The 18714-nt window shown below is 42.3% G+C and overlaps 1 protein-coding gene across 2 annotated transcripts in view; it reads left to right on the top strand.

Moving 5' to 3' along the window:
* Positions 1–17420, top strand: part of gldc (glycine dehydrogenase (decarboxylating)) — a 175215-nt gene extending 157795 nt beyond the window's left edge. For both annotated transcript variants that reach the window (XM_043715133.2, XM_043715152.2), the window contains 2 exons: positions 10826–10906; positions 16725–17420. In XM_043715133.2, coding sequence (XP_043571068.1) covers positions 10826–10906; positions 16725–16868 — 225 coding nt within the window. In that variant the 3' untranslated portion in view covers positions 16869–17420. The remainder of the gene's footprint in view (positions 1–10825; positions 10907–16724) is intronic.
* The last annotated feature ends 1294 nt before the right edge of the window (positions 17421–18714 follow it).

The following is an 18714-nucleotide window of genomic DNA, read 5'->3' as shown; positions in this document are numbered from 1 at the left end:
ACCCAACAGATTATCCCAACTTATTGATGCTGTTCCAAATTCCTGCAACAATCCCCATAAACATGCTTCGGCAAAAAAAGGGTAAAATCATACACAGGTTCTTACAGGAGAGAGAGATGGCAGAGAGCTGTAACATGGAACCTCCTTTCACTGTATTTTCCTTTGGGTTCCTAGCTTAAACTGACCAGCAGCTCTGATCAGCCAGACTGCTAAAACCCAACCCAAACCAAACCAAAACAGAGTTCCTGAAGAAGGGCTCATGCCCGAAACGTCGATTCTCCTGCCCCTTGGATGCTGCCTGACCTGCTGCGCTTTTCCAGCAACACATTTTCAGCTCTGATCTCCAGCATCTGCAGTCCTCACTTTCTCCAAAACAGTGTAAAGCTGAGCTGGGAGAATGAGCCACTCCCCTTTCATTGTACAAGTTTTTTTTAAACTCAGTAGCTTCTTCAAGTAGATAAACCCAGACATATCAGAACCTCTGTCCTTACAATGCCTCTGGAGGAAAAAAAAAACAAGGACTACATAACCTTGTTAAAGAAGAGCATCGTCGCACATCTATTCGAAGTTTGTCCCATTTAACATGGTGATATTATCTCACAGCATGCTGGGCAGTATTATCAATGTCAAGATGGGGCTTTGTCTCCACAAGGACTGTACAGTGCTTATTATTACTGATACATACGCGGACAGGTGTATCTGTAACTAACAGATTGGTACAGATGTGGCCAAGTATGTTTTTCCCTCTTGTTCCCTCACCACCTGCTGCAGACTAGGTCTAGCAACTATGTCCTTTAGGACATGACCAGCCTGATTTAACAGTGTTGCTGCTGAGCCATTCTTGTGATAGACACTGAAGATTCTGCAGCTTTGCCACCTTCTGTGCTTCTTCCAAGTGGATGCTCATCATGGATGAGTAGTCATTGATCAACTGTAGCAATCACAGGTTTCCTTCACCATGTTTGATCTGATTTAGTAAGATTTCCCAGGGTTTGGAGTCAATGTTAAGAACTCCAAGAGCAACTTCCTCCTGACTGTACTGCCACTTCTGCTGAGTCTATCTTGAGGGCAGTTATGGTGTTGTCTGGGTCATTTGGAGTTACGCCTGACTTCCCTATTGAGCTGATATGAGTTGGTGCAGCTCTCTCTGTAATGCACCATTTGTCTAATTAACCATCAACACATTTACCCAATGTCTTTTATGGTTTATTGTGAGAGCCCTTAGCTGTTTCTAAGCACCACCATGAACAGGTCAGTGCTCACCTACTGTTTAGTTGGAATGAAGTATTTAACAGCCATTAACTTGAATGTTCCTGAGATGAGATGTTGAGTGTAGTCTAGTCTGTTCATGCAGCTGAAGGACGTTGCACGGATGCAAGACTTGCACTAAGTGAATGTAAATAACTCAAGCAGGGCATTTGGAGCCTGATAAGTAATTACAGAGCTATAAAAATAAAAGAAACTGATGCATTGATAAGAGCAGGGAAATTCTAGTGAGGGAGGCACCAGAGGAGACCAGGGAATATCAGAAGTGGTTTAAAGTGGTGGAGAAAATAGATTTTTTTTTTGCAAAGTCTGCTAGTTAACATGTTAAAATTGTTTTTGATCCTAACAGAGTTTGGATTCTAATTTTCTGCTTTGGGGATTTCTGGTGCTCCCTGTAACCTTTACAGTTGTGTAACAGAAATATTTGCATTTAGCTCAAATGATGACCAGAACACAGAAGGTGCTTCAGCAGAGAGTTGGTGCAGGGAGACTTCAGTTAGTTGGGAAAAGTGTCACTACCCTGACTCAGATTTCAGTCAAGGCTGGGCTGTTGTTGTAATGAGGCAAAATTGAGGATGGAGATGCTGGAGATTAGAGTCGAGAGTGTGGTGCTGGTAAAGCACAGCAGGTCAGGCAGCATTCGAGGAGCAGAAGAATTGATGTTTCGGCTAAAATGATCCAACACAAGCATGTGGATTACAAACACGTGGTTCATTAATGAAAGAACAGTCTGAAGGCAATTGCAGAAGGGGAGGGTGGGAGCTAGAGCACTGGCAGTATCCACAGGATCAGCACTGCAAAAGGGGAGATGGACAGAACGAGGTGAGTGAGTCAACAGATGCACTGGCAGGAGGGTTGACTGTGATGACAGCCTCGATGGACACTTTGAAGGGTATCAGGAGAGATACAAGAGGAGGGATTGGCTTCGCTAAGTGGGAGTCAAGCCAGTAAAAGTGGCAGGAGAGTAGGAGGCTTGAAAAACAGTGAAGAGCTAGGGTTGAGATATGGACACAGCAGCAAACCCAAGAGGGAAGATATGAAAGGAAATATAACACCAGATGAAGGGGGCTCGGTGGCCTCGTGAGAACAGCAGTAAATAGAGGGAAGAAGACAATGAAATAGAAATGGAAAATGATGGACTTGGGTCAGGGATACAATTTAAAATGTATTCCTATAAGGGCAGGTGGCAAAATTAATTTGTGTAGACTTGTGTAGTACAGAACAATATCGATTATCTGACTGAGATGAGCAGGGAGTATTTTGTTTGGATAACTGTTCAGACAACTCATCTGATCGTAAACAAACACTCAGACATGGTAACAACAACAAACTTGATCACTTCTTACAAATACGTACTCTGAGCAAAGTCTTAGCGTGAACGAAGACACCACTGATTTTGCCATGCTATTAAATCCTTCAGTATGTCAGCCATTTTTGTGTTAAAATTATTTTAACACTGTTTAAAGTGACCGACTGAGATCAAACTAGAGAACTGTAAACAAAAGACGCAATAATCGCACCAGTGTCAGTCACACCTCTTTGGTGTAACATTTTTACAGGACCTTCAGATATTGTTCGGATAATCCGAAACTTGGATAATTGATGTTTGGATAACCGAGGTTGTTCTGTATTAATGAAGATGCTTATATTTTAATTGTGAATGGTGAATAAAGGAAAAGCAGTACGAAATAAACCAGAGTCAACGTCATAAAGCCTACCGTGGTAAATGGAGCCAGTGTAGAGCAACAACAAACCACTCTCGAAGTTCAGAGACAGGTGGAGTCAGAAGCTGTTTGACTGGTGGAGGACCAGAGAATGCTTTGATGGAGGAATTCCCAATGGAGTGGAGATGTCAGAGACATGGTGAATCAGTAAAAAGCTGATGCCAAATATGGAGGTCACCTGATTGGCAAGAGGCAGGGGTTCCACTTCTGTCTTTGTGCCAAGCTAGAGCTGAAGCTAACACAGCATAAGCTCAGGCCAGGCACAGACTCAGCAGGCAGCTGTACCCCTCGGACCTTCTGCCGCCACAGGAAAGGGTGAAGGACTGAAGTTGATCAAACGCAACCAATAGAATAGCAAATCAGAGACACAGCAGATGAGTCTCACAGTATAGTCCTGTGTTGTCTGCTGCAGACTCAGTGGAGGGGCTTATTATGGAGTTTACAAGAGAAAGGAGTGCGATGTGCAATGGATTAGTCGGGGATCTGAACCTTGAAAATGGTGACAGGGGGCTGAGATGCAGAGATGAAATCAACGGACTGTTTGTAGTGTGTTGAGTTTCATGTCAGCCTGTGATTAGTTCGTGCTTATAATATGTTTGCATACCACAAATGCTCATTAATGTAAAACTTGATTTTATTGTCTTCAAGGTGAAGTTAGCAGCACACTGGAATCTCGTGTCACCTGGTTCACATCTGTTTCAAAGTGGTTTGCTGCAGTCAGCTTGGTGCAGTTATAACTTACCCCAGTGGTCTTCCTTGTTAAATTCCACTGCACAGGAGCCCTGCAGGTTTTTTTCTTCTCTTTAGATATTTGTCCATTTCCCTTTTGAAGGCCTTGATTGAGCCAACCTGCACTATGCTCCCAGACAGAGCATTACAGATTCCAACCATTCATGGCATTAAAAAAAAATTCTCCTCCTCTCTTCTTTTGCCAATCACTTGAAAATGTACCCGGTCATTCTCCAGGCCTTCCATCAGCAGGAACACTTTCTCCCTCCCTACTCTGCCCAGATTTTTCATTATTTATTGAATTGGAGAATTAACCTTCTCCAACTAGGACAGCAGCAGCTTCTCCTGCCTAATCTCAAAGCTCAAATACCTCATCCCTGGCTCCATTCTTGTTTCTCTCGCGAGCACTAATACCTGCAGCACTATTTTTGTGACTCGGGCCAGCACTAATACCTGCAATGGACAAAATAAGACGTAAAACAATGTTTTATCCAACCAAAGTGGTAAAGTTGATGAATTTATTTGATAGGTAGTCATTCGGCAACTGTTTCTACTTTCTTGTTGAAATTATAAAACAGAAACTTTTAACCCTTGATATGTTTCAATCAAAGTGCCTGTCTAGTGATGGCGCAGAGATGTATGGGAGCCTGAAGACATTAGCAAGTATTTTGAGAGCTGTAGTACTAATAATACCCTGCTGGTGGCGATCTTTCACTTATAACTGCAATTTTAAAATCACCTTTCCAAAGCTGTCTGTTTGATATTTATTAAAGTTTGCAATTTAATGGGTTTAAAGTTCAGAATGCCCTTCAGTTCTCTAGAAGACAGAGAATGCTAAAAGCACACAACATCTGGAGCAGCACAGTAGCTCAGTGGTTAGTACTGCTGCCTCACAGTGCCATGGACCGAAGTTAGATTCAGTCCTTAGATGACTGTCTGTGTGGAGTTTGTGTGTTCTCCCCATGTCTGTGTGGGTTTCTTCTGGGTGCTTTGGTTTCCTCCCACAGTCCAAAGGTGTGCAGGTTAGGTGGATTGGCCATGCTAAATTTTCCATGATGTGCAGGCTAGATGGATTAGCGAGGGTTAAAGGGAGATGGGTGTGGGTTTGATGCGTTTTGGAGGTTCAGTGTGGACTCAATGGGCCAAAGGCCAGCTTCCATAATGTAGGCATTCTATGATCTCAGTCTCCTTGGAGAGAACAGGGAAATTAATATTTGAAATATCGATCCTTTGTCAGAATTGGTGGCTGCAGGAGATATTAGCTGAAAAATTAACTTGTCTGTTCTCTTTGCAGATGCCATCTAACCTTCTGAGTCTTTTCAGCTTGTTTTTGTTTTTGTTTCTGATTTCCAGCAACTGCAATGTTTTGGCATCTAGATTTACTGAGCTGGCTGAATGTAACAGCATTGGATTGTTCTGGATATTAACCACTCCCTGGGTGATGGCTCCAAAACTCTTATCAACTAAGGTTCCTCGATCCCCTCAGGTTTTTAGCCTCAGAATGAAACTATTTTTGAATCAAAAATATCTGTTAAGCTTTATTCTCATGCAAAGAAGTGCAATTTCACATATCTTAGTTCTCAGGAGAATTAAACTATGCTTTCAGCTCTTAAGGAAGGTAAAATATATGAAAAAAAAGCAATGCTGGCTAGTGCTTCAATTGGTTTTCTCTGAACTGGGGAAAGATTGAAGTCACTGTGGGCATGGCGGATGATTGACATGATTGGGTCGACCTACATGGGGGCAGTCTGGAGAATGAGGACTTTATCTCCTCAATTTGACCTGCCATGGAGAATCAAATTTTCCCACCTAGTTCACTGACCCAGCCCACCAAGGTTCCTGATTTTGCAGACTCCAAGAGCCCTCTCTTCAAGTGTAATACTCATTCCACTTTCAGCTGCTTCATCAACCTTTCCACCATCAGAAGGTCAAAAGTGGGGCTCTTTGCTGATGATTGCACAATGTTCAGCACCATTCACGACAACTCATGGACGAAAGCAGTCCATGTCCATATACACAATGGCCTAGACAGTATCTAAATAAAAACCAAAAGAACTGCGAATGCTGCAAATCAGAAACAAAAAACAGAAGCAGCTGGAAAAGCTCAGCCGGTCATGCAACATCTCTGAAACAAAATCAGAGTTAACGTTTCTGGTCCAGTGACCCTCCCTCAGAACCGATAAAATCTAGGTTCGGGCTGATAAGTGGCAAGTAACATTCGCACCACACAAGTCCCATGCAATAACCATCATCCCTTGAAGTCATCAGCATCACCCCCTCCTTCAAAACCACTACCACGAACCTGGCCATGATCAATAACTATAGACCAAAAATTGAACTGGACTAATCATATGAATACTGTGGATTCAAGGATAAGTCAGAGACTAGGAATATTGCACTAACTAACTAACTCACTTCCTGATTCCTCAAAACCTATTCACCATCCACACGTTACAAGTCAGAAGAGTGATGGATTACTCCAATTGCCTATACGAGTGTAGCTCTATTAATACTCAAGGCACCTTCCAGGACTAAGCAATCTGCTTGATTGTCACCCCATCCACTGCCTGCAACATTCACACTCTGACCTATCATCTCTGTGAATGTAGCACATAGACTGCAACAATTCACGAAGACAGCTCACTCTCTCTTTTTCAAGGGCATTTGGGATGAGCAACAAATGCTGGCCTAGCCAGTGACGTCCGTATCCCAGGAACAAATAACATGTTTTAATAAAGGAGAGCCTGTGGAAATACATTTGGAAGTGGCACTAACAACCAGAAACATTGTTAATGGCACAATGAATGAAAGGTCTTAATAGTAAGTTATGGACATAGCTAAATCTGAGAAACTATTGACTTCACAGTCAAATCTGTATCAATTCTTAAGGGTAAATGTAAATTGCCAGCATTCAAATTCTTGAGCATTACCAAATATAATTAACCAAAGCCAGCTATTGCTTCAAATTGAAATTGAAGAAAAAGCAGAGTTAATGTTTTGGTTCAATGATTTCCATTAGAAGCTGACAGTTGATTCTGTTCAGTTCATTGGTGAGTAAAATTATTTTTAAAAAGGGGATGGCTGGAAAATCTCAACAGGTCTGGCAGCATCAATGGAGAGAAATCAGAGTTGACATTTCAGGTCCACTGACCCTTCTTCAGAACCAAGGAAATTAATCTTGGGTGGAGGTGCTCAACGCTGACCCAGTCTGTTTTATACTCTGCTTCATGCTGTATCCCTTTCCCAAATAGACTGATAATTTGCTATCACCAGATTGTGACTATAGTTCCAGTAAATAAATTAGTCAAACAATTTTGCCTGTCAGGCAATGTAACTTGAGGGCCTTCTTTTAAAAAAAGTCTCCATGTAACTGGTGGTCAGCAATGCCTGATAAAACACTTGTTGTGCCAACATGCCATGTGTTGAATGGGAAACTAGGAATACTGTGAAAACAAATCCTCGTACAATGCAATAGTGTTCTTGCTGTAATTAGCTAATACTACATGAGATTTATATTTCAGATAGTTTCAGCATGCAGTAAGTAATTAAATCTATTGATGGAATTATAACGGCTGTATGTGGTTACTTCATTAGGACAAGTGCTCCCTAAGTTCTTGTGTGTTGGTGGGAGCTTTGGAATTCAGTTGAGAATTTTCTCTGTGGTTTCATAAGTGAGAAGTATACTGTACTGTAGTGTCCCAACAATGAGTGTACAATGCTATCAAAGCGCATTATTTGTTAAATTAGAAGCCTCATTATCCTCACCAGATCACTAGTTAAGAACTTTTCCTTATTCAGATCCAGATACTTCATACTGTTGCTTTATGAATTGTAGACAGTGTTCTAATGGGGGGATGCGCAACCATCATCACATAAGACCATAAATCTTTTACTGTACTCCTTTCATCTTTGCCTATGAGCTCATGGTTCAACCCTTCAAATGTCAAAAGTTTTGAGGCTGGTCTCACTACCAGATATAGATCAGACAAGCAGTGTTTGTATCTTAATTCAGAGTCACTTCCCAATCTTTGCAGACTGGAAATGTTAAGGTGCTGAGACTAATGAAATGATTTAGTTTGTCGGTTTGGGGTAAGCAGGGGCAGAGGTCAGACATTGCTGTGAACGTCTGCAATTGGAACGTAGTTTGGAATATTTGTCTTGAGTTCGAGTTTTGATAGAATGATTGTCCTGAACTAAATCCGAGTGGTTGGGTGGAAAAGTTTTAGGTTGTAGACGTTTCCATTATGAATGACTTCAAAGTGAGTTGCACAATTATTTAGCAGTCATTTTCAAATGACACTATAAAGGCATAACCTGGCATTGCTTACAATACACAGTGCTATGACAGCTTTTAACTGTAAAACAATAGGAAATGCCAGACTGAAGATTATATTCTATCAGGTTTACCTTCTGCCATCCTGCTACTTACACGTATAATGATGACAATGTTGTTAATAGATTATAGCAATCAATCTTTATCAGTAGGATTTCCAAACATTTTTTTCCCACCAGGATCCCATGGCAAATTGTTGTGGGTGGCTGGGTGGATGCTGTACAGGGAAAAGACCTGTAAAAGCAGGAGGTGAAATTGAAAACAAATGCTGGAGAAACTCAACAGATCTGGCACCATCTGTGGAGAGAGAAATGGAGTTATTGTTTCAAGTGAAAATATGGGTCTTCTTCCAAACTGAAAAGAACTGGAAAATGCTGGTTTTTATGCTGTTGGCAGAAGGGGGAAGAGCAAATGGAACAGAAAGACAAGGTTTGAGGAAATGTCATGGCTCCTTTTTAAGAGTTTACCTTTCGATGCTGCAGCCAAGCCTCAAGGTTGAGTCATTTCAGCAGTTTAGGAAAAATGGGTTGTGGTAAACCTTCTTAGAACATAGAAATCCTTCTAAAACCTTAAAGACCAAATTCACGAATCGACTTACTCCTAATATGAGGCATATTTCAAATTACTCATGCAGACTGATTGGAATTATTTGAGGAAGTAACAAGCAAGACAGATGAAGAGAACAAGTAAATACTTGGATTCCCAAGAACAATTTGGCATCTTCACGAAATAAAGAGCTTTTGGTGGATGAAGTCTACAAAGAGGTATAGGCAGATTAAGTGAATGGACAAAAGTTTGGCAGGTGAGGAATAATGTTGATGAATGTGATTTTCTGCACTTTGGCGGAAAAAATACAAAAGCAGCATATGATTTACATGGAGAGAGATTACAGTTCACAATGTACAGAGGGAACTGTGTGTCCTGGTACATCAGCAGATTGAGCAAGTAATTTAGAAGGCAAATAGCATGTTTGTGTTTGTTGCAAGAGCCATGGATTATAAATGGTTTCTATATTTAAAAAGAATTTAAACTTCCCTAAAAAGACACAGGAAGCTTTTGTCTTGTTCTCATCAGTTCTGAATTACAAGAAAATCAATTCCGAAAGGAAGCAACAATTTATACAACTTAAGGAAAGGGTGCCAATTGATTATTGGTTGATGTGGCAATGCACTAGTCTTAGTTAACAGATTAAATTCAAACCAGGTAATTCAGTGCTGACTGGTCAGGGAATTGACACATTGAATCATCTGTGATTGGCTGTCTCCATGGCCCTCTTTTTCAGTGAGGAAGGTGTAATGTCTGGACATACTCTTGGCTACAAAACAGACATTTTTTAAAAGGATAAAATTGCACCAAATGAAGTGTAGAGACAATTCATACAACAGATTCCTGCAATGAGGCTTTCTTCTGAAATAGTGTTAGACAAGTGGAGCCTAAATCCTTCAGAGTTTAGGAGAATGAGAAGTAAGAATGCTTGTACTGCAGTGGTAGTGTCCCTACCTGTGAACAAGGAGACCAGGTTCAAGTCCCACGCATGCCAGATTGTAATAACATCTTTGAACAGATTGCAAAATTTTCTTTTGAGCCCCATATCTAAGGAAGGATGTGCTGGTGTTCCAGGGGTTCCAGAAAAGGTTTACAATAATGATTCCAGGGAAGAAGGACTTGACATAAGAGGAGTGGTTGAGGGCTTCCTGCCTTTATTCGATAGAGTTTAGAAGGATGAGGGCGATTTGAAACTAACAGAATTCTGAGAGGCCTTGATAGAATGGATGTGGAGATATTTCCACTAGGAAAGAATACGACTTGAGGTCACAGCCTCAGAATGAAAGGATGTCCCTTTCTAATTGAGATAAGGAATTGCTTTAACCAGAGTGTGGTTAGTCTCTGGAACTCATTGCTGCACAGAGCTGTGGAGACTAAGTCAATGAGTGTATTTAACACCGTTATAGATAGGTTCTTGAATGATAAGGGGATCCAAGGTACCAGGAGAAGGCAGAAAAATGGGCTTGAAACACATATCAGTCATGATCAAATAGTAATGCTGATTCAATGGGCTGAATGGCCTAATTCTGCTCCTGTGCCTTTGATACTATAAATACCTCTTCAGTTAAGAAGTGATATTATTGAAACATATAAGGCTTTGAAGGGATTTGAGAGGATAGCTGTTTAAAGGATGTTTGTCCTTGTGGGGCAGACTCGGGGCAAAGTTTAAAAATAAGGGACCTCCCGTTAAGATACTGATGGAAAGGATTTATTTCCTCTTAGAGAATTTTTAGTCTGAGGAATTCTCTTCTCCAGAAAGTGATGGTCATTGAATATATTATTGAGACTGAGTTAGATCCTTGATTGACAAGGTTATAGGAGGACAGGAAAGGTAGCATTGAGGCTGCAATCAGATCATCCATGATCTTTGTCAAATGGCAGAGCACACCAGCGGGTACAAGTGGCCGACATCGGCTCTGATTTTGTTTGTTGAGACCAAATCTTTCTACAGCTTATCCTGTTCAGGTTTTGGAGGTGACTGCCTTCATTACCTTAATGTCATCCACAAATGTAGCCATTGAGCTTAGTTCCCATTTACATCTTGGGCAATTTTGTTTCCCATTTGGAAGGCTGACCATCTGTGGAATGGGCAGAGAATGTCACGGTAAACAGTGGTGTATGAATTTTCACTGACTCCACTGCAGTCTGTCTTTCTTCTTTTCCACTTACTGATTTTTTTAAAAATCTTATTTAGGAGTAAAAACGCACATGTTATTTTCTTTTAAAGATGTCTCCACACACACTGGCTTGCATTGCTGCTCCAATTTGGGACCGTCCTTACTCTCGAGAGCAAGCTGCATTCCCATTGGTAAGTTCGTCTCTAAATGTAAAGACAAAAGCAATTATATTGTCTGGGGCTCAATATGTGTATGGTACATACCATTGTTTCAGTAGCTCTATTTCCACAAGCATGTTAGCATGCCACATTATGTGGCCCTTGCCATTTTTGGTTTTCCATTTTTGGCTTTCTTTGACTGCACAAGCATCTACTTGATTGTTGTAACCTGTCTTATCTGCCCTTGCAAAAAGAGTGCCCACTTCCCTTCTCGAACTCTTGTTTTGTTTTTATTTGAAGAGCACTAAACAACGTGGTTAAAGGCTCTGCTTCCTGAGCCCAAACTTGTCATCACCATGTTTCCCCAATTTTTAACCTGCTGCATTTTCAAATTTTTATTCTTGTTTAAAATGTGCATGTGTGGATTGTCTGTGCCCTGTTAACACAATGTTTAGAAATTGCATACCACTCCAAGAACGTTGCACGTTCTGGAATTTTAACTGATCCTGCCAAGTAGATTATTGCAGTTGTGTATATCTCTGTGTCCAAACATTCTTGGCTGTGTAACTGACCTCAGCAGATACTGACACTGTTTCTTTATATTGTGGTTCCAAGCCAGTTCAGCTGATGCTGTGAGTGTCCATTTTGGAATGTTGTAAAGGTCTTGATCTTAATAATTTGCTACAGTTTGGTTTTAACCTGCATTCACAACCCTTTTCCAATAATTCATTAGGTGCTTATGTCTCTGGCTTTATGGCCAGTTTTCTTTTTTGGGGGAAGGGCACATTAAATGGCTTGGTAATTAGGGGGAGAAAATCATCTATATCTTTCACTTGTAGGCAAAACATGACACAATAATGCTACTTCTCATTTTGAGGGTTTTAATCACTGCCTACTTCATAAAAATGGTTTCAGCTTTCACCAGCCCTGCAACCTTTAGTTTTCATTGTATTTCAGGAACTGTAAACTATTTGTCAGCTAAGTTGTATTGAGTAACGCATATAGAGTCATAGAGTTGTACAGCATGGAAACAGACCCATCAGTCGAACTCATCCATGCCAGTCGAACTCATCCATGCTAATCTGACCCATTTCCAGCATTTGGCCCTTCCTATGCATGTATCCATCCAGATGCCTTTTAAATGTTGTAATTGTATCAGCTTCCACCACTTCCCCTAACAGCTCATTCCATACACGCACCACCCTCTAAGTCATAAAGTTGCCCCTTTTGTCTCTTCTAACTATTTTCTCTCTCACCCTAAGCAAATGCGGTCTAGTTCTGGACTACCTCACCCCAGGGAAAAGACCACATCTATTTACCCTATCTATGCCCCTTCGTGATTCTATAAACCTTGATAAGGTCACTCTGCGGCCTCCCATGCTCCAAGGAAAACAGCCCCAGCCTGTCCAGCCTCTCCCTATAGCTCAAATCCTCCAACCCTGGCAACATATTTATAAATCTCTTCTGAACTTTCAAGTTTCACAACATCCTTCCTATAGAAGGGAGACCAGAATTTCACACAATATTCCAAAAGTGGCCTAACCAAGGTCCTGTACAGCCATAACATGACCTCCCAACTTGCATATTCAATGCACTGACCAATAAAGGAAAGCATACCAAACTCCTTCCTCACTATCTTATCTGAGTGCAACTTCACTTTCAAGGAACTATGAACCTGAACTCCAAGGTCTCTTTGTTTAGCAACATTCCCCATTAAGTGTATAAGTCTTGCACTGATTTGTATAGAACATAGAAAAGTACAGCCCAGATCAGGCCCTTCAGCCCATGATGTTGTGCCGAGGATTATTCCTAATCTAAAATAAAATAACCTAACGTACGTGCCCCTCAATTCACTGCTGTCCATGTGCATGTCCTGCGTCGCTTAAATGTCCGAGCTTAGTCAACCTCCAGCCCTCCAGTCCAGGCAGCATACTGGTAAACCTTCTTTGTACCCTCTCCAAAGCTTCCGTATCTTTCCTATAATAGGGTGACCAGAACTGGGCACGATGTTCCAAGTGTGGTCTCACCAGGGTCTTGTAGAACTGTAGCAAAACCTCGCAGCAAAACATGTTAATGAAAGTCAAAACACCATAGACTTTCTTAACAACCTTATCCACTTGGGTGGCAACTTTGAGGGAACTATGCAGTTGAATACCAAGATCCCTCTGTTCCTCCACACTGCCAAGAATCCTGTCTTTAATCCTGTATTCAGCATTCAAGTTTGACCTTCCAAAATGCATCACTTCACATTTATCCAGGTTGAAATCCATCTGCAATTTCTCAGCCCAGCTCTACATCCTGTCTATGTCATGCTGCAGCCTGCAATAGCCTTCGATACTATCAATGGCACCTCCGACCTTTGTGTCATCAGCAAATTTACTAACCCACCCCTCAACCTCCTCCATCCAAGTCACTTATAAAACTACGAAGAGCAGAGGCCCAAGAACAGAGCCCAGTGGGACACCACTCAACACTAACCTCCAGGCAGAATACTTGCCAAATACTCTCTGCCTTCTGTCAGCCAACCAATTCTGAATCCAGACAGCCAAATCTCCCTGTATCGCATACCTCCTGACTTTATGAATGAGCCTACCATGGGGAACCTTATCAAATACCTTGCTGAAGTCCATATACACTACATCCTCTGCTCAACCTTTGTCGACCTGTCTTGTCACCTCCTCAAAGAACTCAATAAGATTTGTGAGGCATGACCTGCTCCCAACAAAGCCACGCTGACTGCCTTTAATCACGCTTTGCTTTTGCAAATAGTCATAAATCGTATCCCTCAGAGTTCTTTCCAAAACTTTGCTGACCGCAGGTGTAAGACAGACTGGACTGTAATTGCCAGGGATTTTCCTATTCTCCTTCTTGAAAAGAGGAACAACATTCGCCTCCCTCCGATCCTCCAGTACGACTGCCGTGGAGATGAGGATGCAAAGATCTTCATTAGCGGCTTAGCAACCTCCTTTCTCGCTTCCTGGAGCAACCTAGCATAAATCTGGTCTGGCCCTGGGGCCTTATCAATCTTAATGTTTGTCAAAATTTCCAGCACATCAACTTCTTCAATCTTGATTTGTTCAAGCCTGTTTCCTAGCTTCTCAAAGTTCTCATTCACGACAAAGTTCCTTTCCTTAGTGAAAACCAAAGCAAAAAAAACCCCTATCTGCTCAGACTCCACACCCAAGTTCCCACACAATCCCTGACCAGCCCTACCTTCTCCCTAATCATTCCCTTATTCTCCATGCGTGAGTAAAATGCCTTTGTGCTTTCCCTCATCCTTCCTGCCAAGCCTTTTTCATGCCCCATCCTCAGTCCACTTCTGAGCTCCTTTCTAATAAGCCTGTAATCTTCTAAAGCTGTGCTAGATCCTTGCTTCCACCACTTTACGTAAGATGCTTTCTTCCTTTTGACGAGCAGTTCCTCTGTTCTCGTCATCCAAGGTTCCTTAATCTTCCCCCTTCTTACCTGTCTCAAAGGAACAAATTTGTGCATCACTCACAACAACTGCTCCTTAAATAGTCTCCACATGTCTGTTTGCCCTTTCTGTGAAACAATTGCTCCCAATCTGTACTTCCCAACTCCTGTCTGTTAGCGTCATAATTTCCTTTTCCCCAATTAAATATAATCCCTTGGTAACTGCTTCTTACATTTAGCATAGCCTTGGAGAGTGTGAGGCAGTTGTGATCACTGTCACCAAAGTGTTCTCCCACCGCAAGTTTTGACACCTGTCCTGGCTCATTGCCGAGCATCAAATCCAAATTGGCCCCTCCCCTCGTCAGCCTGTCTACGTACTGAGTAAGCGAACCCTCCTGAATGCATCTGACAAAAATGGTTCCATCCACACCATCTGCACAAAGGAGGTTCCAGTCAATATTGGGAAAGTTGAAGTCACCCATAACAACAACCCTGCTACATCTGAATTTTTCCAAAATCTACTGGCCTATGAGTTTTTCCATGCCCCTACTGCTATTAAAGGGTCTGTAGAAAACCCCCAGTGTGGTGGCTGCTCCCTTACTGTTCCTAACTTCGACCCATGCTGACACAGTAGAGTAGACAAATCTTCCTTAACAACCTTTGTTTCTGTAGCTGTGATACACTCTCCGATTAGCAATGCTACGCCCCCTCCTCTTTTTCCAACCTCCCTGTTCTTTTAACTAATCTAAATCCTGAAACATCAAGCAACTATTCCTGCCCCTGTGAAACCCCCATCTCCGTTATGGCCACAACATCCTATTCCCAAGTACTGATCCATGCTCTAAGTTCATCACTCTTGTTTCTGACACTCCTTGCATTAAAGCAGACACACTTTTTAACCAATCCCTTTGTTTTATCACGTGAAAAACCTTCCCGATAGATTCGCTACATCCTGTCACTGCCCCATCTACAGCTACTCCCCTCTCAGGTATGGAGCTGTGATTCCCACCCCCATGCCAAACTAGTTTAAATCCTCCTGAACCACACGATCAAATCTCCCACTCAGGACATTTGTTCTCCCCGCCCCCCCTCCCCGTTCAGGTGCAACCCACCCTTCATGTACAGGTCCCACCTTCCCCAGAAGGCATCCCAATGGTCTAAGTATCTGAAGCCCTCCCTCCTGAACCAGCCTCGCAGCCACGTGTTAAGCTGCACTCACTGACAGTGAGGTGAGGAACTGTCTTGTGGCACTCGTAGCAAACCTGAGATCACTACTGTACTCGTCCTGCTCTTCAGCTTCCAACCTAACTCTCTGTAGTCACTTTTCACATCCTCAATTCCTTTCCTGGCTATATCATTGGTGCCAATATATACCACTATTCCTGACGGCTCACCCTCCCTTCAAAATCCTGTAAACCCAATCAGCAGCATCCCAAAACCTGGCACCGGGGTGGCAGCATACCTTCCGGGAGTCCCGTTCCTGACCACAAAGTTTCCTGTCAAGCTGTCCAACTATTGAGGCCCCTACCACTAGCGCTTTTCTATTCTCCCCCCTTCCCTTCTGAGCCACAGTGCCAGAGACCTGATAACTATGGCTTTCCCCTGGTGGGCCGTTCCCACCAGCAGTATCCAAAACGGTATACTTAATACGGAGGGGAACGGCCACAGGGGATCCCTGCTGTGTCTGTTCCCTTTCCTCCCTCTGACTGTAACCCAGCTGTCCTTATCCTATGTCTGAGGAGTGACCACCTTCCTGTACATCCTCTCAATTTCATTCTCAGCCTCCCAGATGATCCGCAGTTCATCCAGCTGCAGTTCCCTGACTCTGTTTTTGAGGAGCTGGAGTTGGGTGCACTTGCCGCAGATGTGGTCGGCAGAGACCTTATCGTGTTTCTCACCTGCCACATTCTGCAGGAGGAACATGCAACTGCCCTATCAGCCATACCCCGCTAATCTGAAAGCCCACACAGGACTAAACAAGGAAGAGAAGAAAAGAAAAAGAAGTGAGAAAACCTGCAAACTTACCAAATTTACAGACTTTTAGTAAGGTTAGAGGAGGTGGGTGGGAGGGAGGCCCTATGGTGTAGGGTCTTGGGTTTAGATCTCACCCACTTAAAAACTTCCCGGGAGCCCTCGCTTCTCTCTGCCCTCCCTCCTCGCCGCTCTGTTTAAAATGGAAGCCCGACTTTCAAGATAAGTCCCTTTTTTAAGTAGGAAAAGTTGACCTACCTGGCAGCCCTCGTTTCTGTCCGCCCTCTCTCCTCGCTGCTTGTTCAAAATGGAGTATACTTGTACCTTTACGTAGCTGAAAATGTGTTGCTGGAAAAGCGCAGCAGGTCAGGCAGCATCCAAGGAACAGGAGAATCGACGTTTCGGGCATAAGTCCTTCTTCAGGAATACCTTTACGTATACTTACGTAAAACATACTGTTTTTCAGCAATTTGTGAAACCAGAAACCAAATTTTGGCCGACAATTGCTCGAATTGATGACCTCTACGGCGATCAGCATTTGGTCTGTTCCTGCCCGCCTATGGAAGCTTATGAATCACCCTTCGCAGAGCAGAAGCGAGCATCATCGTAAGCTTCATCATAGAATGAATTTTTGTTTTGCAGGTGTTGGGTTCAGTGAATAATTACTGTCGATAAGACCCAAATTCTTGATTTTTGTTTTTGTTTTGTTTTACAAATTAAGAACTGGCAAGTCAAATATCTCAATTTGTACTGAAACAGCTGCTAATGGTTTCTGAAAAGTAGACACTATGTCTAAGCCACACTTTATCTGACGGTTTTCTGTGCCTCAAAATTGAGCAGCATCGAGTTGCTTAAGTGGCCTTGATCCTGTGCACTTTTATCTTGCCTTGAGTTGAGAACTACCCTGGTTGCAGATGTATTGAAACTGTAATGTAGTGTGTTCACTATAGTACTGTTGGAGAAGCAGCAGGCTATCGGACCATACACTGACTGAGTGACAAAGTGGTCCTAGAAGGTAGTATTTTTAATGTTTACTTTGGATGTTCTTGTTTGTAATTGCTAATCCTTCTGTAAGTGCAACCAGCAATAGCTGGTTAATGGAAATTAAAAGACAATGTAAATTTTAGATGTCTTATCATTCCAATAAAATTTCTTGAATTGATTTTCATATTTTTTCAGTTAGCCCTGATAAGAAAATCATCAGACTTGTAATGTTCAATCTATTCACATTTTTCATAAGTAACTTTCAGGCACCCCAAATGTATTTTTTCTCAGAAATGTTATGGGCTGTCATAGAGACATATAGCACAAAAGAGGCCTTTGGCTCATAGAATCTGCACTGATCTATCTAAACTAATCCCACTTTTCAGACTTGCCCCATAGCTTTGAATGTCATGACATTTCAAGTGTTCATCCACAATTTCTTTTCAAACTTTGTGATCTTTCCCGCCACTACTGACCTCAAAGCAGTGTATTCCTGATTCCCACCACCCTCTGGGTGAAAATATATGTCCTCAAATTTCATTTAAACTTCCTGCCCTTCGCCTTAAAATGATCCCCCATTGTGATTGGCCCTCCAACTAAGGGGAATAGCTGCTTCTATTCACTGTGTCCATGTTCCTCCTCATCTTAGATCACATCCCCTTTTGACCTTCTGTGCCATAAGAAAGAAACCTGAGCCTCTCCATCCTCTCTTCATAGCCAAAATGCTGTAACCCATGTAGCATCCTAGTCCATCTCCTCTGCACCTCCCCTACAGTGCAATCACATCCTCCTTACATGCAGTGACCAGAACTGCACTACAGTACTCTAGCTGTGGCCTAACCAAAGTCCTATATAGCACTAACATAAACCTCCCTGCTCTTATAATCTATGCCACAACTGATAAAGGTAACTGTCCATATACCTTCTTAACCACTCTATTAACCACTCCATCGCCCTTCAGGGAACTGTGGACAGGAACCTCAAAATCCTTCTGTTCCTCTGAGCTCCCTGGGATTCTACCATTCATCAAGTACTCTCTTATCTTGTTACTTTATCCAAAGTCATCATTTCCCACTTTTCATGGTTATACAGTACTCCATCTGTCACTGATCTGCCCATCATATCTTTCCAATTGCTGTGGCTGCAGGAACAAGAAATTAGATGGACACTAGAAGGAAGTCAAAAAACTAAATACTACAGATTCTAGATATCTGGAAAAAAACTTGAAGCACCAAAGAAACTCAACTGATCTGTGGAGAGAGAAACAGATAACATTTAATTCTGTGATTTTTCATCAAAACTGAGCAAATGTTAGAAACAGAATAGATATTGAACATGAGAAAATGAAGGGGAGAACAAAAGGGAAGCTCTGTGTTGGTATGTATGGTGAAATCCACCCTGTTATTGACATGGTATCTGTTGTAGTCATGTCAGCCGAAATCATCGAGGATACTCTGGGTCAATTCACTGCT

Source organism: Chiloscyllium plagiosum, unplaced genomic scaffold (assembly GCF_037043375.1).
Source record: "Chiloscyllium plagiosum isolate Xiang-an unplaced genomic scaffold, Cpla_swu_hap1 HiC_scaffold_2, whole genome shotgun sequence".
NCBI classification, from domain to species: domain Eukaryota; kingdom Metazoa; phylum Chordata; class Chondrichthyes; order Orectolobiformes; family Hemiscylliidae; genus Chiloscyllium; species Chiloscyllium plagiosum.
The sequence above is the reverse complement of the archived record's forward strand: the minus strand, read 5'-3'. Positions and strand labels throughout refer to the sequence as shown.